The 25356-nt window shown below is 45.6% G+C and overlaps 1 protein-coding gene across 1 annotated transcript in view; it reads right to left on the reverse strand.

The window, feature by feature from the left end:
* POLRMT (RNA polymerase mitochondrial) overlaps positions 1-12465 on the reverse strand; it is a 64225-nt gene extending 51760 nt beyond the window's left edge. Inside the window, exons 1-4 of the mRNA XM_069962378.1 lie at positions 12312-12465; positions 3161-3256; positions 1856-2475; positions 1555-1685 (exon numbers count right to left, since the gene is read on the reverse strand). Coding sequence (XP_069818479.1) covers positions 1555-1685; positions 1856-2475; positions 3161-3256; positions 12312-12411 — 947 coding nt within the window. The 5' untranslated portion in view covers positions 12412-12465. The remainder of the gene's footprint in view (positions 1-1554; positions 1686-1855; positions 2476-3160; positions 3257-12311) is intronic.
* Between the last annotated feature and the right edge of the window lie 12891 nt (positions 12466-25356).

Here is a 25356-nt window from a genome sequence, read left to right on the forward strand (position 1 = left end):
TACATGTGCGATAAACCGCGATATTGATTTAGGCCAATATCGCCCAGCCCTAGACTAAGGAATCTACGCAGATAAGTTCCAGCTGATTCCGTCGCCTGTACCCGGCCTTTGGGCAGAAAGCAGAGCAGTGGCAGAAAATTCTGCTCGGAAATTCTGCCGATACTGCATTCCACCAAAAGAATAGACATCTCAGTTTTTTTGGCGGAATGCAGAATCTGCCCGGCCATAGAATGGTGTCTATGGCACGGGCGGAGAGGTGCACGGCCGCGAGCAGGTAATAGTGACGGAATCTGCCAGGATTTATCCGCGTGGATTCCGTAGTGTGAACCTGCCCAAAGAATTGGCATGTCATTTCTTTGGGCGGATTCTGCTAGAGAAATCCTATTCAAGTCAAGGGGGCTTACATTCTACTTCTGCCAGGGCTGAATAGGTGAGGAATTTCAAGCAGAAAAAACTTTTCTCTAAAATATCTTGCTGAATACTCTCCTATTTCTCAGTATGAACATACCCTGACTGTGAAATGGTGACCTGCATTATGGTAACAGGAAAACAGCAGACCTTACCTTCTGACACAAAGGAGGAGGGAAAAAAAAAATAACTTACTCAACAAACTCCTTCCAAATGCCCCAGTTTTTAACTTGTCATTGAGTGATGAATGTAAAAAGCTCTGATGTTTTTTTTAAATGGTCCCAGAAGTTCCTGTGTTATGATCAACCGAAGGCAGGCCAGAGTCGTAGGTATTTACATAATGGCCCTTTTTTCAGCAATTAGCTGTCCACAGATAGGTAGGGGATCCTGGTGAATACAGTTGGCTTTCTTTCCCTCATTGGAACAAAAAAAGGTCATGTGTACCCACCCACTGAACTCTCACATATTGTACAGTTTCATCCCAATTCTTTCCCACTTAAAGAGGATGTACCACCAGGTACATGCTCTTTAAGCTGAACCCACGGATTGAACAGCAGCGTCACTGGGAAGCCGATGCCGTGGTCCATTTTTTAGGCCGCGGCCCGGTTCCCGTGCATGGCGCCGCTCTATGCACTGGAACCGGCCGGTGCTCAAGCACTGGAGGTAGGCCTGGCCGCCCCCAGTGGGAGGGAATTCCCTCCCCTGTATGATGCGGCTCTGTTAGAATGAATGGAGCCGCGTCATACAGGGGAGGGAATTCCCTCCCATTGGGGGCGGGCTGGCCTACCTCCAGTGCTTGAGCACCAGCCGGTTCCGGTGCATAGAACGGCGCCGTGCACGGGAAACGGGCAGCGGTCCGAAAAACGGACCGCGGCACCGGCTTCCCTGTGACGTCGCCGTTCGATCCGTGGGTTCAGCTTAAAGAGGATGTACATGTTGGTACATCCTCTTTAAATGTAATAAATAGAGGTCTGATAAAGCTTTTAAAAAATGTTTTTTTCCCCCTACAGACCACACGGTGAGGAGCAGCTTGTTATACATGGGGGATTTAGCAAAGAAAATAAAAAATTGAGAATCATCCATAATTTGGAAATAATTGAGATTTTATTTTTTGGCCATCTCGTCCAAGACTTTATTATTTTGTACCTCTTAATGGTTTTTGTGTTCGATTCCGTACGAGCCATAGCCTCCAATGCGGCTGCATAAGAACCCAGATTTGGCTTTAAGGAAGCTTCCTGTAACATTACAAATAAGCGCCCAACTTGAGCAAGCGAGGCCTGTTGAGAAAAAAAGGTAGGTAAAAAAATAAGCTTATGGTAACCATTTTCTACTTTCTTCACTGCATCCAAACCACAGCTCAGGTCTCCTTTGCCCCCCCCACCCCAGCTCCTTTGTCATAGCCACACACCCTTTAACTCTATGCTAGATGACACCTTCTGTCTCTCACCTGTTTGGCCCAGCCTCTCATTAGCAGGTTGTACATGGAAATATTTAGTAGACCTCTCCTTGAGATAAGCTGGTGATAGTACTGCAAGCAATTCTGGGCTTTGTTTAATTCTCCCAAGAATATGCAGGTCTCCAAGTAGCAGTGAATACTTTGCTGGACTCCTCCATAATGATTTTCTTCCCTATTCTCCAGTAAAAGTCCATTGCCCCGATTGAAAGCCTTGTCTACAAGCGCAATATCTTCATTATCTGGTATATCATATGATGTTGATGAATGCTTCTCTACGCTGCTTTTCTGAAGCTTCTCTGCATTTTTTGTTGGCTTCCCCACATTTTTTTTTTGGTTCTCTGCATTTTTTGTTAGCTTCCCCAGAGCTTGGTTTGTCTCTCTTTTAGCTGACGTCATCTTTGTGCTATCCATACCATTCAATGATTTCTGCTTTTGATGTTTTGCAATTTGCTCATTTCTTAACTTTTCCATCCAACGTTTAGGAGTATGAATTATTTTCTTTTTTTCTTCCACCTTCCTTAACTCTTGGTGTGGATGTGGCTTCTTGCCTTCTGCTTCTTGCAAAGGTAATCCCTCGCCTGCTTGCAGTTGTTGTACTCGAGTCTGTAGGACTAAACAAAGAGAATTTACATGTATAAGAAATTAGTATGAGCGATGAAAAACATGCATTGTATCAGCAGTCTATAGAATTCAGCTCCCTCTAGCAGAGATGACGGGGCAGAGCGCGTTCTGGCAGGGTTCTCAGCAGCCAGACTCCGACTGCTATACACTGTCACTAGTCACTGTGAGAAGTTTTTTTTTAAATGGTAGTTAGACTTAGTCCTTGCTGTGCATAATGCGAAGCTCCGCATCTCCTGATCCAGCTGGACAGAGATCCCATCCATATCATGGCTTATTATAAAGAAGCATGTGACTATAAACCGCAACTCAGCTCCCTCATTTGCACTTGCACTTTTATGTGCATAGTGCAATCCTATGGAGGAGGCTGAGGAGGAATGACGGTATGGTCACATGACCCTCCATAGGACAGCATCGTATGGATGGGATCTCCGTATAGCTGCATCAGAAGGGTAGGCAGGACTCAGAAGAGAAAAAGTGCTGTTTGGCTTTTTCAGTGCACATTTTCCTGAAGTAGTCTTTGGACACCATGTATATCTGTAGCGCTCCTGTGCTAGCAACAGGGTGGATCCCCCCAGGCCACCACCGATCCTCCCAGAGGTCCCTCAAGACGTAAGTATAAAGTATAAAAGTACTGTTATATACATTGTGTTTATTGTCCAACAGTTTGTTACAGACCTTCAACAAGTTCCAACCGGCTTCGTTCACCAGCACCGATCTCATCCTTCGGCTCGGCAGAAGATGAATATGTGTGCGAGCTTCCCAGAAAAGAGCCTGGTTGTAAAAATAAATAAATAAGAAAAATAAATCAATCATATTTCATGTCACATGAAAAGTCCTCTTTTGGGCCATGTTCATACAGTGTATTTGGCAGTTAAACAACGGCCGATGTCTATGGTACATTTACCACTGTCCACTGTCTGACTGCTTTCCCAACATCGGTTTCATCATTCTAATTATAAAAGTATGAACGAATATATAGCTACAACATGTACATAGAAATGCAGCAGATTTTATGCAGCTAAAATATGCAAGATTTGTACAGTAGCAGCAAAGATTTGTAGAAATTTAGTCCACATGTTAAAAAACAATTCAGAACAAACTGGCTAGTGGCAAAAACATTCACAGCATTCCGATGCAGATCTGCTGCAAAGTTTTGGCAGATTTTTCACACTGATTTTATTAGGGAACCTCAATCTGCAACAGTCTATATCATAAAAATCAAAGTCTGTCCTTCTGTCTGTCTGTCTGTCCTCTATAGACTTCCAAACGCCTGAACCATTTGACCCCAAATTTGGCACACAGATACATTGGGTGCCCGGGAAGGTTATTGCGAAGGTCCCGTTTCCGCCAGATGTACAGGAGGGGAGGGGGAGGGGAAAGAGAGGCACCCCATAGAGATGAATTGGAAAATCTCCTCACTGCACACACAGGTGATATAATTAGCTGCAGCAGACACGGCAGTTGGAGCCTTAGCAACCAATAGGATTACTGCTTTCATTTTCACAGGGAGCAATGGTTGCTAGGGAAGCTGCCTCACAACATCCACAGTAATAACTGGTAGACCCCCTACTCCATCTATACAGTACATGTATATACAGGACCCCCTACTCCATCTATACAGTACATGTATATACAGGACCCCCTACTCCATCTATACAGTACATGTATACAGGACCCCCTACTCCATCTATACAGGACATGTATATACAGGACCCCCTACTCCATCTATACAGTACATGTGTACAGGACCCCCTACTCCATCTATACAGTACATGTATATACAGGACCCCCTACTCCATCTATACAGGACATGTATATACAGGTCCCCATACTCCATCTATACAGTACATGTATATACAGGACCCCCTACTCCATCTATACAGTACATGTATATACAGGACCCCCTACTCCATCTATACAGTACATGTATATACAGGACCCCCTACTCCATCTATACAGTACATGTATATACAGGACCCCCTACTCCATCTATACAGTACATGTATATACAGGACCCCCTACTCCATCTATACAGTACATGTATATACAGGACCCCCTACTCCATCTATACAGTACATGTATATACAGGACCCCCTACTCCAACTATACAGGACATGTAATATACAGGACCCCCTACTCCATCTATACAGTACATGTATATACAGGACCCCCTACTCCATCTATACAGTACATGTATATACAGGACCCCTACTCCATCTATACAGTACATGTATATACAGGACCCCCTACTCCATCTATACAGTACATGTATATACAGGGCCCCCTACTCCATCTATACAGGACATGTAATATACAGGACCCCCTACTCCAACTATACAGTACATGTATATACAGGACCCCCTACTCCATCTATACAGTACATGTATATACAGGGCCCCCTACTCCATCTATACAGTACATGTATATACAGGACCCCCTACTCCATCTATACAGTACATGTATATACAGGGCCCCCTACTCCATCTATACAGTACATGTATATACAGGACCCCCTACTCCATCCATACAGTACATGTATATACAGGGCCCCCTACTCCATCTGTACAGTACATGTATATACAGGACCCCCTACTCCATCCATACAGTACATGTATATACAGGACCCCCTACTCCATCCATACAGTACATGTATATACAGGACCCCCTACTCCATCCATACAGTACATGTATATACAGGACCCCCTACTCCATCCATACAGTACATGTATATACAGGACCCCCTACTCCATCCATACAGTACATGTATATACAGGACCCCCTACTCCATCCATACAGTACATGTATATACAGGACCCCCTACTCCATCTATACAGTACATGTATATACAGGGCCCCCTACTCCATCTATACAGTACATGTATATACAGGACCCCCTACTCAAGCTATACAGTACATGTATATACAGGACCCCCTACTCCATCTATACAGTACATGTATACAGGACCCCCTACTCCATGTATACAGTACATATATATACAGGACCCCCTACTCCATGTATACAGTACATATATATACAGGACCCCCTACTCCATCTATACAGTACATGTATACAGGACCCCCTACTCCATCTATACAGTACATATATATACACAGGACCCCCTACTCCATCTATACAGTACATGTATATACAGGACCCCCTACTTCATCCATACAGTACATGTATATACAGGGCACTACAGGTATACCAAACTGTGACTGGGTAACACTGCTACACCAGACCTGACCAATACTGCCATACTGTGCTGGATAACACCTCCATACCAGACCTGACCAATACCGCCATACTGTGACTGGATAACACCTCCATACCAGACCTGACCAATACCGCCATACTGTGACTGGATAACACTGCCACACCACACCTGACCAATACCGCCATACTGTGACTGGATAACACTGCCACACCACACCTGACCAATACCGCCATACTGTGACTGGATAACATTGCCACACCAGACCTGACCAATACCGCCATACTGTGACTGGATAACACTGTCATATAAGACCTGACCAATACCGCCATACTGTGAATAGATAACACCGCCACACCAGACCTGACCAATACCGCTATACTGTGCTGGATAACACTGTCATACCAGACCTGGCCAATACCGCCATACTGTGACTGGATAACACCGCTATACCAGACCTGACCAATACCACCATACCGTGAATGGATAACACCGCCACAGCAGACCTGACCAATACCGCCATACTGTGACTGGATAACACCCCCATACCAGACCTGACCAATACCGCCATACTGTGACTGGATAACACTGCCACACCAGACCTGACCAATACCGCCATACTGTGACTGGATAACACTGCCATACCAGACCTGACCAATACGACACACTGTAACTGAATAACACTGCCATACGGGTAAATACAACCCTGCAGGTATACAGGACACTACAGGTATACAGGACCCCAAAACTATACACTACAAGTGCACGGGACCTCCACAAAACTATATACTACAGGTATACAGGACCCCAAACTTTACACTACAGGTATACAGGACCCCAAAACTATATTACAGGTATACAGGACCTCCACCAACTATATACTACAGGTATACAGGACCCCAAACTATACACTACAGGTATACAGGACCCCAAAACTATACACTACAGGTATACAGGACCTCAAAACCATACACTACAGGTATACAGGACCTACACCAACTCTATAATACAGGTATACAGCACCTTCACCAACTCTATACTACAAGTATACAGGACCCCAAATATACTACAGGTATACAGGAACTCCACCAGCTATATACTACAGGTATATAGGACCCCAAACTATACACTACAGGTATACAGGACCTCCACCAACTCTATACTATAGTTATACAGGACCCTCAAACTATTTACTACAGGTATACAGGACCCCCGAACTATATACTACAGGTATACAAGACCTCCACCAATTATACACTACAGGTATCCAGGACCCTCAAACTATAAACTACAGGTATACAAGACATCCACCAGCTATACATTACAGGTATACAGCACCAACTATATACTACAGGTATACAGGACCCCCAAACTATACAGTACAGGTATACAGGACCTTCACCAACTGTACACTGCAGGTATACAGGACCTCCCTCAACTATACACTATAGGTATACAGCCCCCCCAACTATGCACTACAGATATGCGTGACCCCTAAAAACTATACATTGTGGGTATACAGAACCCCTCCAACTATGCACTACAGGTATACACTAATTCCACTGATTAACTCAGATGAAACAATACCTTTAGCTTGGCCTACTGGGCACCTTAGAACAAATCTAATTAACACACTGACACTTTATACCCGGGCAGCGCCGGGTACATTTTCTAGTATTGCATATATTACTGCAATAATGCTATTAAGCTCAGCAAAATCTGCAACTCCTGATTTCAAGTACACTGATTTGTGCTGATTTGTCAGTGAGAAAGGGTCTTTCAGTCAAACGTGGTCTGTAAAATATCCCCAACTCCAAAATCTATTCCGTAGCACATCACCGTGTCACAGAACAGCCGCTGTCTTACAGCATGTGAACGTGGCCTAACATTACAAATACAAGAGGCTTTGGATTACTATGGATATGTCCAAGCTGAGTTATAGTGCATTTACACAGAGATTTGGCTTCAAAGATCTGTATGAGAAATCTATCTGTGTAAACGCACCATTACACTGCTCTATGCTTCAGTCTTTCTTTAAGGGTAAATTCACACAGGCGTCTCGCACAAGAAATCCGCAATACACATATTATTCTTATTATTATTAATATGTGAATTGCAGATTAGCTGCGGATTTCTTATGCGAGACGTCCGTGTGAATTTACCCTAAAGGGGAACTCCGGGTAGAGGTAAAAAAAAAAAATGAAACTACTGCAGAAGCAGTTTTGTGTTTCTGTATTTCCTGGTTGAGCAGATGCACTCAGTACTACAGGTTCCAGAATGCAATGCTTTCCCTCAGCTGTTCCATCACAGTCCTCCATCCTGCCTTTTTCCCGCCCAAAGCTGTTGCAGAACATCTAGGCTGTGTTCACACATTGCAGTTTCATTGTGTTAGGCCCCGTTCACAAGTCCGGAAAAACCACCCGGATGTCCTATCCGTATAGACTTTCATTGGATGCGGACACCCTTCCAGATTTTTCGGAAAATATGACCAAATTTTTAAGAATTGGTCCTATTTTTGTCCGGAAATCCGGCCCGGACGCCCCCATAGAAGTCTATGGAAGCACCCGAGCCCCGGACGCTTTCCTGATGTGCATCAGGAAAGCGTCCGGAGTTCCACTCACCCGGACCACCTTCCGCCGCTGCTCCCGGTCTGTCCCAGCCTCCTGCTGCCTCCTCCTCCACTCCCTGGACCTCAGCAGCGCCAACATCCCCACCCCCTTCCCGGGCCTGAGCAACGACCCGCGGTAAATGCCTTCCCCGCCTGCGGCAACCCCTGGCCACTCGCGGCACGCTACACCCCCTCCCCCCGCGGCAACAATTCACAGCCACTTGCGGCACCCGAAAACCAAAACAACCCCCCCCCCCACGGCAACTCCTGCCTGTGGCCATCCAGGTTGCAGAAGTCATGATGGGACAGGTCATGATGGGAGTTGTACTTCTGCAGCCTGTGGCCATCCAGGTTGCAGAAGTACAACTCCCATCATGCCCTGCAACCTGGGTAACCACAGACTGCAGAAGTACAACTCCCATCATGACCTGTCAGCCGGGCATGATGGGAGTTGTACTTCTGCAAGCTGTGACCATGCAGTTTGCAGAAATACATCTCTGATCATGTCCTATTTTTCTTCTGATCAGGAAATCCTGAAGGTTTTTCCTGATGGTTTCCTGATGGTAAAAACGGATTACTGTCAGAAAATCCTGATACTTTCCTGATGACATTTGAGGCCTCCTGATCAGGATTTCCTGACAGTAAAAACTGACACGGACGTGTGAATGGGGCCCTACTGAATTATTTGCAGTACTTTATAATTTCATTGTGGTCCCACCCGCACAGCGCGCTGTATTCTCTACCTGTAACGCTGATATTGGAATAAAGCAAAGAACTTTGTAAATTAAATTTTTCTTTTTCTTTCTTTCCTTTCCACAAACATATAATGATCAAGCATATTTTATCTTTGAAGTTGATTCCCGCAAAAAGGACTTTATCCGATATTATCTTACATGGGATATACTGTTTATGCCTTGTTTTTGTGCAGGTGGGATTGGCAGTGTTGGCTCTTATCCTCTCTGCTGTTTAGCATTATCTAATTGTGTTACTGCATCATTTTTGTGCAGATGCTGCAGTACTGCAATGACACTCCAGCATGTGTGAACACAGCCCTAATTTCTCTGTAGACTTTTGCAAAGCAAAGCTGAAACACCTGCTTCTGGCCAGTCTGAGATGGTGAATCACACCCTGCCCCCTGTCTGCATCATCAGCCTGTGCCTAGCAGACACACACAATGTGAGACAGACACATGGAATATTTGTCTCCTAAGGGGTGTTAGCAGAAGGAGCAGGAGACAATGTGGATTTGCACAAAGGCCATATTTTTTCACTTCCTGGATTTCTATCAGCTACCAGTGTGGCAGAACCGTACAGATACAGTAATACATTGTATAGACACATCTATATAACTTTTAATGTACTTTTACTAGAAAACAAGTTTTTCTTATCCGAAGTTCCCCTTTAAAGCGGCACTATCTGTCCAATGAACCTGCTGATATGCCCTAGAAGCTCTTTACCTTATAACTGGAGGGCTGTGAATCATTCTCCTCCGCATTCTGTACGTATTTGCTAATTGCCCCTATGCTAATCAGGAGCTTTGGAGCATTTGGGGCATCACCAGATGGCCTGGAGCACCAGCTCGTCCCACCCCCTCCCGTGCTGCTAACTATGCATATATGAATATGTATAGTAGGCGGACCGGAGCAACCTTCCTCGGCCGACCAGCATGTCCAGTCCCGTGCTGCCCACTATACACATTCATATATGCATAGTGAGCGGCACAGGAAGGAACAGGCTGGGCAGACCGAGCTGGTGCTCCGGGCCACTGGGTAATGCCCCAAATGCTCCTAAGCCCATGATTAGCATAGGGGCAATTAGCAAATATCTACAGAATGCGGAGGAGAATGATTCCCAGCCCTGCAGTTATAAAGTAAAGCACTTCTGGGGCATATCAGCAGATTCATTGGGCTGAATCTGCTGATAGTGCCGCTTTAAGGGCCTTTTACATGGACCAATTATTGGCAACGAGCATTGCTAGAAATGCTCCAGCAGTTCGTGTAAAAATGACACTGTTCAGCTGAGGATGGGGAAAATGCCTGGTTCTCAGCTAATCGAATCTTTTAGAGCAGGCTTGTAAATTTATTGTTGTCAGGCACATATCACCCTGTCTCCTGTACAGTAAGGAGCGGTTTTAAGCTTTTCTGAGAGTCCTGATAACCACTGAAATAAATGGGGGCAAATCCACTTGGCACCTGACGATTACATTGTAGGGGTGAATGGACCAAAACACCACCAATGCTTATATGTTGTGATCATCTAAACAGCTAGGGTCCTTTTACACAGCCCAATAAGGTGCCATTTGCAGTGCCTTCAAAAGGCATGAGTAAGTGCGCAGCCGGGCAACGCAAATGATTAATGTATTGTTCGTGTGGCTAATTAAAAATTATGTTATAATATAGAGGGTGTTTTCACGGTTTCCATCAATTATTAAAGGGTTATTCTGTTCAAACATAACTTTTCAAATTAGCTGCCCAAGCTCACATACAGTTTTTTGTGTCTTCAGCAGAAAGCAGCAGCTCAGAACTGGGTGAAGGAGACTGAACAGAAAATAACAAGTATGGAAGGAATTGTTAGTCTCACCATATGAAAAGTTATGTTTGAGTGGAATTCCCCTTTAAAGTGACTGTACCACCAGGCCAAGGCTGAAGCACTGGAGGCGGGCCGACCCACCCTTAATGGGAAGAAACATGACGTGACTCCATTAGAATCAATGGAACCCTATCATAGAGGGGTGGGGGTTTCCTCCCACTAAGGGTGGGTCAACCCGCCTCCAGTGCTTCAGCCTGGGCCTTGTGGTACAGTAACTTTAAGCTGGACTGTTGCCCAGTTGAGAGTGTTTTTTTGGCAAAAAATACACTGATGAAATATTCACATCAGATATTCATGTGTCTGTTTATTGAGTAGTGGAGGGGACCTGTAACCACAGCTTAGCTCCTATTTACTTGAACTGGAAAATAAGCTGCAGCATTCTGGTGCCACTACTGCACAGTGAGCTTGACTCATGAAAAGATTTTCTAATAGAAGGGGTCTGGATAGCACAGCAAATTAGAAATACTGATAAATTAATTTCTCTCTCTCTTTTTTTTATATTAACACACCTCTCTCCATGCCTCTCCAGCACCGGATCACAGCTCCGGGACCTTCTCTCAGCCGACGTCATGACCAGGTTGAATAACTGCCTGCTCAGCCAATCAGTGACTGGGGCAGGACCCCTCTGCAGTCACTGATTGGCTGAGCGAGAAATCCATCAGTAGGGAAGGCATTTTCCCCCTCGTCGTGACATCATCAGAACTTGGGGTAAGTTAGTATTCTGTAGTAAGTTCCCCCCTGCCGGCTGCCCAAAAATAAAAATGGACTTCTCCTTTAAGTACTTAACATCAATAAATGGAAAAATAACAAGCAAATGGGGGAAATTTTTTAAAATTGCATTGTTACACATGTACATGATTATTTTTTCTCCAAATAATGGTAAAATGGTAAAATAGTAAAATGGGGAGCAGTGTGTGGAACAAAGGCCAGGCTATGATTGCTTGCTATATGCAACTTAGGCAGTTTTTATCTCTTCCTAGTGTGTTATGGGAAAACAGTGGCCTCCATAAAGTATACAGTACTGACACCAGTATGAGGGATGCAGCTCACACTGGGCTATGCTGGTACAGTACACCAGCTGCATAAATGATGCACCGACATGAAGGGGCAGAGACTGGAATGGTGGGCACACTGGCTACCATCATCATGAAGGGGCAGACTGCTACTATGGAGGGGGCACTGTGTGCCATGGGGTACTGCTCAGTGATTCAGATGGTTAGTTACTAACAAGTATATTGTGATTGTAAATAAAGTGAAAGTAGTCAGTGACAAGTGGGCATGAACAGTATAAGTGAACACATGTCATGCAGGGAGGCAGCAGTGGGCACAGACTCCTCACCACACTTTACCCATAAAGGAGCCAAGAGAGGTAAGGTTAGAGGTCACAGGCCCACGTGTCTGTGTCCCCCAGGCACTCACCTCTGTCAAGGACTCGGCGACAATTGAGACACAACCCAGTCCCAGGTGCCACCTGTTCCCTCAGCAGCCGGGACAGGGAACTGAGCCGTACTACCGACATTCTAGTGCCCCGTGCTTCTCCACACCGCCGCCATAACCACCCGGAACTGTAACATCGGGACGCGTCCTATTGCATCATGGGAAATGGAGTTTCTGAGACTGCGTCTCTGTACAGAGAGATAGGAGAGCGAACTACCAGCTCCGTGGCCGATAGAAAAGGGGCTGCTGGGAAATGTAGTTTGTGAACTTCACTAACTTGTTGACTGATATCCAGGTTATTTGACCGAATGTCAAACTAGACATGAGGGTGGCTGCAAGTGTCCGCATGCTATAGGCTTCTGTGTATGGATCAGACATTACCTGCTGACAATGAGCCTAAATAAGGAAAAAATGGGTCAGACTGGAATTATTTGCCTATTTAACCCCTTAAGGACAGAGCCAACTTGCATTTTTGCACTTCCGTTTTTTACTGCTTGTAGTTGCATTTTTTTCACCTAGAGACCCACATGAGCCACTTTTGTACTTTGCAATAACAGGCTGAATTTTTCATAATGTACACTGCGAAACCAGAAAAAAAATTCAGTGTCTGGTGAAATAAAAAACAAACGCATTTCGTTTATTTGGGGGGAATGTGTTTTTGCGCCGTTCGCCCTGGGGTAAAACTGATTTGTTATATATGTTCCTCAAGTCGTTACGATTACAACGATATATAACATGTATAACTTATATTGTATCTGATGGCCTGTAAAAAATTCAAACTATTGTTAACAAATATATGTTCCTTAAAATCGCTCCATTCCCAGGCTTATAACGCTTTATCCTTTGGTCTATGGGGCTGTGTGCGCCATGATGCGTTCTTTCTATCGGTACCTTGATTGCGCATATACAACTTTTTGATCGCTTTTTATTACAATTTTTCTGGATTTGATGCGACCAAAAAATGTGCAAATTTGCACTTTGGAATTTTTGTGCACTTACGCCATTTACCGTGCGAGATCAGGAATATGATTAATTAATAGTTCGGGCGATTACGCACGCGGCGATAGCAAACATGTTTATTTATTTATTTATTTTTATTTATAACATGGGAAAAGGGGAGTGATTCAAACTTTTAATAGGGGAGGTTTTTTTCTTACTAATATTAACACCTTTTTTTTTTTCTTTTACCCTTATACTAGAAGCCCCCCTGGGGGACTCCTAGTATAAGCACTCTGATCTCTCATTGATCTATGCTGTATATAGTATACAACATAGATCAATGAGATTGCTTTCGGCTACTGTAGCCGGAAGCCACCGAGTGCCAAGCCGGGATCAGCACCATTACGGCACAGACCCCGGCTGGCAGCGGAGATTGCTCCTCCGAGACAACCGGGACGTTGGGGGGTGATCCGCGCCACTCACTGCTGTTTCTAGGTGATTTTAACAACAGGGCGAATCTTGCTAAAATCACCCCCCCCCTCCCCCCCCTTTGAGTGATGTCAAGGGGGGGGGGCGGTTGTTGCTATGAAGAAGCAGTGTGTGTATTATGGCATAGAGCCGTATTGTTCAACCTTTTTTTTAACTTGAGGCAAAAAAAAAGTAATTCAGTGATTTACAAGTGACGTCTTCTTTGATCTGAGGCGTCACTTTTCCTCCCCTTCTGGCCCAGACCACCATGATGATTTCTTGCAGCAATAATCTATCTGTTCTGAACCTGCCAGACAAACATTTTAGGCTCTGCACTTTTACAACAACTTCCACTTCTTTGTGTCATGTGCAGGAAAGTCAGTAGGTATGTGGGTTGCCCCCTGTATGTACGATTCCCTGCTGTTCTCCCATAGAACAATAATGCTCCCTGCTTTGCCTGTATATAGTAATAATGCTCACTGTACGGTACCCAGACAGTAATCCCCCCTGTGCTGTCCCCATAGTAACAATCCCCCCAGTGCTCCTCCTTATAGTAATAATCCCCCTCAGTGCTCCCTCTTATAGTAATAATCCCACCAGTGCTCCCCTTATAGTAATAATCCCCCAGTGCTCCCCCTTATGGTAATAATCCCCCCATAGTAATAATCCCCCAGTGCTCCCCCTTATAGTAATAATCCCCCAGTGCTTCCCCTTATAGTAATAATCCCCCAGTGCTCCCCCTTATAGTAATAATCCCCCCAGTGCTCCCCCTTATAGTAATAATCCCACCAGTGCTCCCCTTATAGTAATAATCCCCCAGTGCTTCTCCTTATAGTAATAATCCCCCAGTGATCCCCCTTATAGTAATAATCCCCCCAGTGCTCCCCCTTATAGTAATAATCCCACCAGTGCTCCCCTTATAGTAATAATCCCCCCAGTGCTCCCCTAATAGTAATAATCCCCCCAGTGCTCCCCCTTATAGTAATAATCCCACCAGTGCTCCCCCTTATAGTAATAATCCCCCCAGTGCTCCCCCTTATGGCAATAATCCCCCCAGTGCTCTCCCCATAGTAATAATCCCCCAGTGCTCCCCCTTATAGTAATAATCCCCCCAATGCTCCCCTTTATAGTAATAATCCCCCCAGTGCTCCCCTTATAGTAATAATCCCCCCAGTACTCCACCTTATAGTAATAATCCTACCAGTGCTCCCCCTTATAATAATAATCCCCTAGTGCTCCCCCTTATGATAATAATCCCCCAGTGCTCTCCCCATAGTAATAATCCCCCAGTGCTCCCCCTTATAGTAATAATCCCCCCAGTGCTCCCCTTTATAGTAATAATCCCCCAGTTCTCCCCTTATAATAATAATCCCCCCCGTGCTCCCCCTTATAGTAATAATCCCCCCAGTGCTCACCCTTATAGTAATAATCCCCCCAGTGCTCTCCCCATAGTAATAATCCCCCCAGTGCTCCCCTTATAGTAATAACAGGATGGATCCTCCAGCAGAGAAGATGCGTGCGGGGGTGGCGGCCTGGCGGCTGAGCGCGGTCCGGGGGAAGCTGCGGCCGGTGATCTGAGCAGGTGATGGGGCGGGGGGCGGCGTGCACGCCACTGAGTGAGGTGCCACCAGCGCAGTCCGAGGGGAGGTGAGCTGCGGGGGATCTGCCTGGGAGCTGCGGGCGGTCATCTGGGCAGGTAATGGGCCGAGCGCAGGGGCAGATGATGGGGCGGGCGGGCGGCACGCATGGTGTTGAGTGAGGTCCGGAGGGTGCCAACAGCGCCCCCTGGCTGTCGGCGCCCCGTGCGATCGCCCGGCCCTCCCGCCGCTAGAAACGGCCCTGCCGCCACTAGACCACCACAGATCGGGCTGCATAAGTAATCAGATGCAGCTGTCAACTTTGACAGCTGCATCTGATTGCTTTATTAGCGGGCATGGCGATCAGACTGTGCCCGCTAATAGCCGCGGTCCCAGGTTACATGCGACACCCGGGACCACGGCGGTTCAGAGCAGGGTCGCCTCGCGGCCCCCCTCTGAACTCCCCGAGGCCTCCACAGGGCGTAAATATACGCCCTGTGTCGTTAAGGGGTTAAATGGGATTGAATGCACATTATTTCCTGTATCGATCATAAATATAAAGGTAGACTGTGGTAGACTGTAGATTTTCTTTATTGCTTCTTTACAACAACGTGTCAAGTAAAACCGAGAGACGCCAAACCCCTTTGCTTAGCATCTCTCGTTTTACCTGCCACGCTGTTGTTGTAAAGAAGCAATAAAGAAAGTCTACTTTAGGGTACCTTCACACGTACAGACTCGCTGTGTATTTATCGCTGCAAGTTTCTCGCACATAAATCCGCAGTGATACTGATTGCTTTCAAGCCAATGTATGTTTATTCTCACTGCGTGTTTGCTGCGATTTTTACATGCGAGTTTTGATTTTCACATGATTTTCACAGGAGAGTTTAACACCACAAAAAACCCAGCTACTTTTGTGCGAGTTTCGTGCGATAAATATGCAGTGATACGGTATGTGTGAAGGCACCCTTACGGTGAGTGCCCACAGTTTGCCTTTATATTTACGATTGTGACTACCTGGACTGTTCCTTTTCTTGTGAGACTACCACCGTATCAGACATTGTATCCACTATAAGTTGATGCACATCTCTACTAGTGGGCTCGGCCACACACAAGGTAGTGCCGACTTCTATGTCTCAATGCCTAAGAGGCCTATTCCACGGAGCAATAGGTTTATGAGGTTTAAACCTAAATAAACAGTCAGCCGATGACACAGTCATCGGCTGATCAGTCTCTATTCCACGGAGTGATAACTGGCTGATTCTGTAACCATGTCCCTGCAGCCCTTGCTAAACGATTATCAGGCCGTGTAATAGGCCCAATAAACGAGCGCCGATCTAGCAGATCGTCGCTCGTTTACATTATTGATCTGGCCCCCATCGGCCCTTGGAATAGGACCCTAAGGGCCACATGTATCATCCGGCGAACGGATGATTTTCGGCGGAAAGTGCTGATTTGCGTATTTTTTTATACGCAAATGGCCGATTTGCGAATAAAATATTCGCAAATCGGCACTTTCCGCCGAGTACGCCAGGGGGCGGAAAAGGGGCGGAAAGTGGGCGGAACGGAGGCGAGGACTCAGAGTCCGCGCGATTTACCATCCGTTCCGCCAAAATTTACACCGAAAACCTACTCCAGTCCTCAGCTGGTGTAGGTTTTCGGCGGTGCGCAACGGGGCGCAGGGGATTTATGTAGAGGCAGTCCGCCTCTAGATAAATCTCCGTAGCGCCGGAGCTGCGGGGGCATTTTTACGTCCGGCGTAAAAAACGCCGGACTTAATAAATGCCTCCTTAAGAGTCTTACAGGGGGGGGGGGGGGGGGGGGGGGGGGGGGTGAGAAAGAAAGAAAAAAAAAGTGTGAAATGTGTCTCTGAAAATGAATTTATTACACAGATTAATAAAAGTGTGTTACATCTCTTTATTGAAAGTCATTTATTTACCCCAGAGAGTTTACCCTTTAGAGTGGTAGGGTGCCGTGCATGCAACTGAATGGCTGCAATAGATTATGGATAATCCCTTGCTCCTGCCAACTGACAGTACTGTAACTAAACATATGCGTCCGCCATGTTCAGCAAACTTCTCAACAAATCACATTAACAGCAAGTATTCTTTCCATTCTGACACAATGCTGACACCTCTGTCTGTGATAGGAACTGTATAGAGCAGTAACAAACCCCATATAAAACCTCTCCTGCTTTTCAGACTAGAAAGACAACACCACTCCCTGCAGGATATACAGCAGCTGATAAATACTGGAAGAATTAAGATTTTTTTTAATAGTCAATTACAAATCTCTGGCACTTTCTGGCATCAGTTGATTTGAAAAATTATAATTTTTTTTTTTTGCTTAACTACTCCTTTAACTTTCTGTAAGGTTATGTGCACACTACAAAATCCAGGTGGATAACCCGCCACGGATTCCGCTGCTCGTGCCATAGACTCCGTTCTATGCACAGGCGGATTCCGCTGTCCACACAAAGAATGAATGCATGAGCGTGAGCAGTGGAATCTGTGGTGGGTTATGTGCACATAATTTAAGAAGAACAAGGTGTGCATGAGCCTGTATATACCTATGTTGGGAATGGGGCAACATTTTTTTTTCCTCGTTGGTTTCTACTAACCTTTAAAGGAGTTATCCAGCGTTAGACAGCAGCACTCCAGTCCAGGTGTGCTTTTCAATACACTTTAATAAAAATGAGTTGCAAAACCGCACCCAAGCTGGAAACAAGAGTGGTGCTGTCTGTGAAAGAAACTGCCCATGTTTTTCTAATGTTGGATAACCTCTTCAAGGGGTTTTCTGGCTTCATGACACAAAACGGTACAGTTTCAGGGAATAAAAGCAAAATTAAAAAAAAAACAAAAAAAACTTCTACTCACCCTTTTGTTTGCCCCCAGTCCAGCACTGCCTGTGCTCCGGAGTCCCCAGTGGAAGTATGTTACTGTACATGGGACACTGCAGCCAATCATATGTAGAGAAATATGCATGTGACTGCTGAGTCGAGTGATTGGTGGCAGTGTCCCGTGGAGTGTATGGTAGCCAGGGCCGGACTGGGACTGAAAATCAGCCCTGGCATTTCAGAGCACACAGGCCCACTCGCCGCACGGTGATAAGTTATGAGACGATGTTGTGAGCGCAGCATGGCTACATGTTGTATCATCACGGCCATGACTGGAATTACAGATAATAACACAGTAAATGGGGTCAGAAGCTTCTGTCTCTGTACTGTGTAGCTGAGCTGCAGTTACAGGTCATCACCACTACACAGTGTACAGAGACAAACTGCTTCCGGCCCCGGTCACCGTGCTGAGTTTAACACCACCACATACTGACTAATACCACCACATACTGACTAAAACCACCGCATACTGACTAATACCACCACCTTCTGACTAATACCATCACATACTGACTAATACCACCACATTCTGACTAATACCACCACATACTGACTAATACCACCGCATACTGACTAATACCCCGCATACTGACTAATACCACCGCATACTGACTAATACCACCGCATGCTGACTAATACATCCACATGCTGACTAATGTCACTAATGCTACTGAATAAAATCCACTTTAAAAAGACCAATATCACCTTATACAGTTATATAGAGGTAGACCCAGCTCCCATATACATTACAGTGCAGTTAAATCAGGTGACTCACAGGGGACGTCTTCTCTGATCGGAGTTCTTCCCTTTTCATTTTCTTCTTCTTCTGCCCTGGGCCGTTATGAGAACTTTGACGAGCCATGAATCCACAGAATCTGCCAGACAAACATATTAGGCTCCACACTCTGGAACCATCTTCATCTCTCTACAAACTGCACATCTCTATGTTGTCCCCTTATAGGCCCCTCTCCCCAATGTCGTGCCCTTATTGATTGCCCCCTCTCTCCCACTATGTTGCCCCCCTTATAGATGGCCCCCTCTCCCCCCCCTCATAGATGGCCCTCTCTCCCCCTATGTTGTCCCCCCCTTATAGATGGCTCACTCTCCCCCCTCTTATAGATGGCCCCCTCTCCCCCCCTCTTATAGATGGCCCCCTCTCCCCCCCTCTTATAGATGACCCCCTCTCTCCCCTCCTTTATAGATGCCCCCCTCCTTTTATAGATAGCCCCCTCTCCCCCCCTCCTTTATACATGGCCTCCTTTTATAGATGCCCCCACCCTTAATAGATGGCCCCCTCCTTTATAGATAGCCCCCTCTTATAGATGCCCCCCTCTCTTATAGATGGCCCCCCTCCCCCTCCTTTATAGATATAGCTAGTCCCCTCTTATAGATGCCCCCCTCTTCCCCCCTCCTTTACAGGTAGCCCCCTCTTATAGATGCCCCCCCTCCTTTATAGATGCCCCCCTCTTCCCCACCTCCTTTATAGATATAGATAGGCCCCTCTTATAAATGCCCCCCTCTTCCCCACCTCCTTTATAGATATAGATAGCCCCCTCTTATAGATGCCCTCCCTCCTTTATAGATGCCCCCTCTACTTTATAGATGGTCCCCTCTTATAGATGCCCCCCCTTTATAGATGACCCCCTCTTTCCTCCGTGCAAATAAAAAAAAAAAAAAAAAAGCACACAACTCAACTAACAACTTGCTCCTCCGTCGATCCTCTCTCCTTCTGGTCAGGCCCCCGTATGATGCGCGGCTGCCGGGGTTGTGGCGTCCTATCCCCGGCAGCGCGCGCATCATAGAACTCCCTGGGACTTCTGACACAGTGAGCTTCTCTAACGTGCGCTCCTGTACCGGAAGTTACAGGCGCACAGAGAGCTCTATGATGCATGCGCTGCCGGGTATAGGACGCGACACCACCGGCAGCCGCGCATCATATAGGGGCCTGACGGAGCGATATGGGGCCGGTCCCGTCTTCCTCATGGCCCGGTGACTCCTTTTCCCTACGGCAGTCAGCGGGTCAGTAGAAGCACGGGACCGGCCCCCGGAGGACATCGGCCTTTCTGGCATTTGCCTGAAGTGCCCTATGGCCAGTCCGGCCCTGATGGTAGCATCATCAGGGCCCCAGTCCTATTTCGCAAATTATTCATTGATAGTACATGAGAGAAGAAAAATTATGAATTTAAAGTGTCACTGTCATTTCACGAAACTTTTGTCATGTCACAGAGAAGTGTCAAAAATTTTGATTGGTCCAGGTCCCGAGTGTCCAGACCCATACTGATAAGGAGATAGAGCACCAAGCGCGGTCCTCTCCCGGCTCTGTGTCACGTAATCAGTCGGACTCATAATGGAGCTCTATGGAGCCTGACTGATAAATCCAACTGATCACCAGGGCTGGGACAAAGGGTAGGCAGGGGTAGGCGAGGGCCTAGGGCGCCATCTGGTGGTGAATGATAGGGGTCTCAGTGAGTGTCCACACAGTGAGTGGCCTTGCATTATATTAAATGCATGGCCACTCACTACAGGAGCAGAGACTGATGTCTCCGCTCCTGTAGTCATATTCCAGGAATATGTGCAGAAGCGGGGACTCCAGACTGATGCCGGACTCCCTGCTCCTGCACTTCTAGATTGCAGGCTGTGTTAAGACTTTGATATAGAAGTGATCTGGAGCAGCCAGTGATGTCTTCCTGGTCAGGCTGCTCTATGTTATCTGTGTGCAGCCTGACCAGGAAGCATCCAGGCCACAGCAGCGTGGGAACGATTGATGAGGTGAGTAGCTGGCTTGTTTTTTCTACTTATCCAGGATATGGGGGACACCAGGGGACATTGGAGGGGGGGCAAAGGAGGGGCATTATGAGGACAGAGGAGAGGGACTAGAGGGGGATTATGAGGACAAAGGAGAGGGACACAGCAGGGGAACTACAGGGGGATTATGAGGACAGAGGAGGGGGACACAGCAGGGAAACTACAGGGGGATTATGAGGACCGAGGAAGGGGGACAAAGCAGATGAACTACAGGGGGATTATGAGGACAGAGGAGGGGAACTACAGGAGGGATTATGACAACCACTGGGCACAGGATGGGGGGGATTATGACTACATGAGGAGACAGGATGGGGATTATGACTACATGGGGGCACAGGATGGGGGGATTATAACAGTGTGGATTGCATAAAGTGTCAGAGCAAAATGGAAGTATTTACAGCATAGAGAAGAGAAAGGGCTAGTTACTGTGTAGGTGTCAGATAGGGGGCACTATGGATGAGATATGGTATAGGGGTGAGGAGAGTGTTGGTAAATTGTGGAGCCTAAAATGTCTGTCTGATAGATGCTGCGAGGACAAGTCATGGCTAACAGAAGTCTTCATGAAGGAGCCGGATCTGAATGGAGAAGAAAAGAGAAAGTGACCGGCTCTGATGAGAGAAGACGTCACCTGTGAGTCACTGTATGTAACTGCACCCTGTTTACTATACTGTCAGTGTGTGTGTCTGTGTGTGTGTGTGTGTGTGTGCAGCGACCCCGCTCTGAACCGCCGCGATCCTGTGTGCTTTATACAGCCCAGGACCGCAGCTATTAGCGGGCACGGTCTGATCGCCGTGCCCGCTAATTAGCTTTTTAAATGCAGCTGTCAAAGTTGACAGCTGCATTTAAAATGCGGGCTTTTCACTTCCCTGGTGTCTAGTGGGGGGATCGACACCCCCCCCCCCTGCATCTGAGCCGGGCCGGGGTCTGCACTGTAATGGCGCTGATCCCGGCTCGGCACTCGGCAATAGAACACTGATATCATTGATCTATGCAGTATAACTATACTGCATAAATCTCAATGAGAGATCAGTGTGGCTATACTGGAAGTCCCCCAGGGAGACTTCTAGTATAAGTGTAAAAAAAAAAAAAGTTTTATTATTAACCATTTAAACCCTTAAGGTCAAAGCCAATTTTCGTTTTTGCACTTTTGCCTTTTCCACTTTATAATTAGAACAAAAACAGGTGCCAAAATAAGTGTCCAAACACACCTATAATACTTAGCCAAAGAACAAACTGATCCACAAAGGAATCAAAGAAATGCAGGACAATCCAAAGTAAATAAATATAATTATATTCTTTATTCCAATACTTTAGTTTAATAAAAATTCATTAAAACAAGGGACATGAAACAGAACCATACAGAAATGAAATTAGTGAGGGGACATACATATGTATTTTTATAAAGTCATATATTGCACATGCAACTAGGATGTTAAATAAAAAATAGATAGGTGTTGCAATATAGGCAACCTCCACTAGATGGCGGAAAAAAAGTATTACAAGTAGATTAAGTATAAGGGGCAATGAGAAAATGTAAACAGGCACAGTGCCAAATGAATTGCCAAATGAGTGCTAAAATAGATACCACAGACAGGTGAAATCACCAACACGTATCACCAATAGACTAGCCAAGGAGGATGCATATATTGAACCCAGTCCCACTCACCTACTCACCCTACGTGCGTTTTGCGTGGCTTTGTCAAGGGTTAATGAGCAGTGTGGGGAAACCTAATCTTATATACCTAGATACAACCAATAGATAGGTCTCTGTGCAGGTGAAATAACTCACCCTAATCACAGGGTACGAGAGTAGATGGAAAGCTGAATGTAACAGGAGTAGAGGGAGGTCCGCGCCGGTCATGTGACTCGCATCTCCATCCGGAGGTGACGTCAAAAGATCGGGCCACATGATCAAGTCACATGACCGCCATCTGGTCAGCTGATACCGGGACAAATATACAAATCTGTTAATAGAAATTTAAAGAGAACCGACAAAGAAACTAGCCCACATCGAGGGAGAGAGAAGCAATTCACCTAATGTTTGTATTAGCTGTAAATACTCGCTGTAAGTTGTATCGCCGCGCGCGCATGTGCAAATGCCCTTAATGAGGTAACTAGTAACACTGTAATCACTGCGGCTGCGTTGAAGCCACAAGACAATAAATACATCAAACAAACCATACAGACGCCCACAGTGATAAGTGATTTAAAAAAGTGAAAAAAATAACAAAACACGTGTATACTTACCAAGGCAAACCTCCAAATGTGTACGTGATGGACTAATAAATCTTTAAATACATTAAATACATTATCATATAACCCAATGCCCCAATTACAGCAAAAATTACATGATAGTGTTATCCGAATAAATAAAAATGGTTCAGAAACCACATAAATATAAATATATATAAAAGATGAGACATAATACAAGGATATACATAGACCTACGTGTACACATATACAAACCCATATACAAATATATACATATAAATACATTTATATGTGTATGTGCATACAAACTAAACACATACACCTATACCCACATGTGAAGTGTGGGCGAAAGAACGTGTGCAAAAATTGCAGTGCAATATATGACCACATGAAGTGTCGGTGGACAATGTAAACACAGAGACGGTATATGCAGAATAAATAAATAAATATATATATAAAAAGCAGATCCTCTATCTTCCCTGCTCTGTCAATACTCGCAGACCAATAATCCTGGGCATCAGTTGAAAAAGGGTTCTATCACCAGAATGACACACTAAGACCAGAATGACACACTAGACCTAGAAATAAGTGAAAAGAATGAAAAGAATGAGAACAATAAAGTTAAAACCCATAAAAATGTGTGTGCCATAATGCCAACACATGATTAAAAACAAAAGAACAAAAAAAAGGCTTCCTCAACAAAAAATGCTGATTTTGAGAATATAACCAAAATAGGATACTAAATCAAAAACAGAGCTCATAGGGCATCTTTATAAGAACGGGGCAAAGCTGTTATACTCATTCAAGCCAGAGGGGGTCATTGTTTTAAGGAGGTAAATCCATCTTGTCTCCTTCTGCGCCAGACGTTTCTTAATATCCCCACCTCATATATTAGTGTGGATCATGTCAATCCCCCGGACTTTCAAACTCGTTTCGTCGCAACCATGCGCAATCTTAAAATGTCTTGGGATTGATTTTAGGCCAGCAATATCCGTAGCGTCCTTGGCTGCTCGGATGTCTAAGACACGTTCCTGGACGCGTCTTCCAAGTTGGCGTGTCGTCATGCCAATATAGATCTTATCGCATGGACATGTGGCAAAATAAATAACTCCCTTTGACTCACAAGAGATGTGATGTCTGATCTGGTACTGTTTAGTACTGCCCGAATCATAAAAATAGTTAGTTTTACACATATTCGGGCACACCACACACTTACCACAGGGAGCAGACTCAAATTTCTTCTTCTGCCCTTCACAAATTTCGACCACATTCATCGACTGATAGTGACTACGAACCACCTGGTCCCTCAAGTTCCTGGAACGGCGATATGTAACAGATGCCTGCGGGTGTAAAATCACATTGAGGGACTCGTCCATACGTAAAACAGGCCAATATTTCCTTAGTGCCTGAACAATCGCCATTAAAGTCAGTGATGAATCTCACCTGTGTCTCCTCATTCTCATGTTTCTTCTTGGGGCGAAGCAGATCCGGCCTGTGAGAGTGTTTTGCACGCAGGTACGCTCTTTTGATAGATCTATTGCTGAAACCTCGTTCACGGAAGCGTATCTTCAAATCTTCCGCTTGCTTCTCAAATGCCACATCTGTAGAACATATTCTTCTCGCACGTAGAAATTGTCCAACTGGAATGTTCTTGATCAAATGTGAAGGGTGGGAGGAGGTTGCATGTAATAGGGTATTGGCAGATGTCGCTTTGCGATATAAGTCTGTCTGGACAAAGCCTTGTTGGTCCACCTGCAATGAGACATCAAGGAAGTCAATCTTCGTGCGACTAAATTTATAAGTGAGTTTAATGTTGCGATTATTTGTATTTAACGTCTGCATGAAGGTTTCCAGATCCTGTGATGACCCTTGCCATATCATGACAATGTCTTCAATGTAACGGCCCCACATTACCACCTGCTCGATGCCTGGCACAGGGTCAACTTGAAAGATCTCCCTCTTCCACAGCCCGAGGAACAAGTTTGCATATGAGGGCGCACAAGCCGCCCCCATTGCTGTGCCCTGGAGCTGTAGGTAGAGGGAGTCCCTGAAGGTAAAAAAAATTGTAAGGACGAATCGAAGCGCTTCTGCAATGAATTCGCAGTTTTCTGGACAGAAAGAAACTGGCTGCCCT

This window comes from Dendropsophus ebraccatus, chromosome 3 (genome assembly GCF_027789765.1).
Source record: "Dendropsophus ebraccatus isolate aDenEbr1 chromosome 3, aDenEbr1.pat, whole genome shotgun sequence".
Taxonomy (NCBI): domain Eukaryota; kingdom Metazoa; phylum Chordata; class Amphibia; order Anura; family Hylidae; genus Dendropsophus; species Dendropsophus ebraccatus.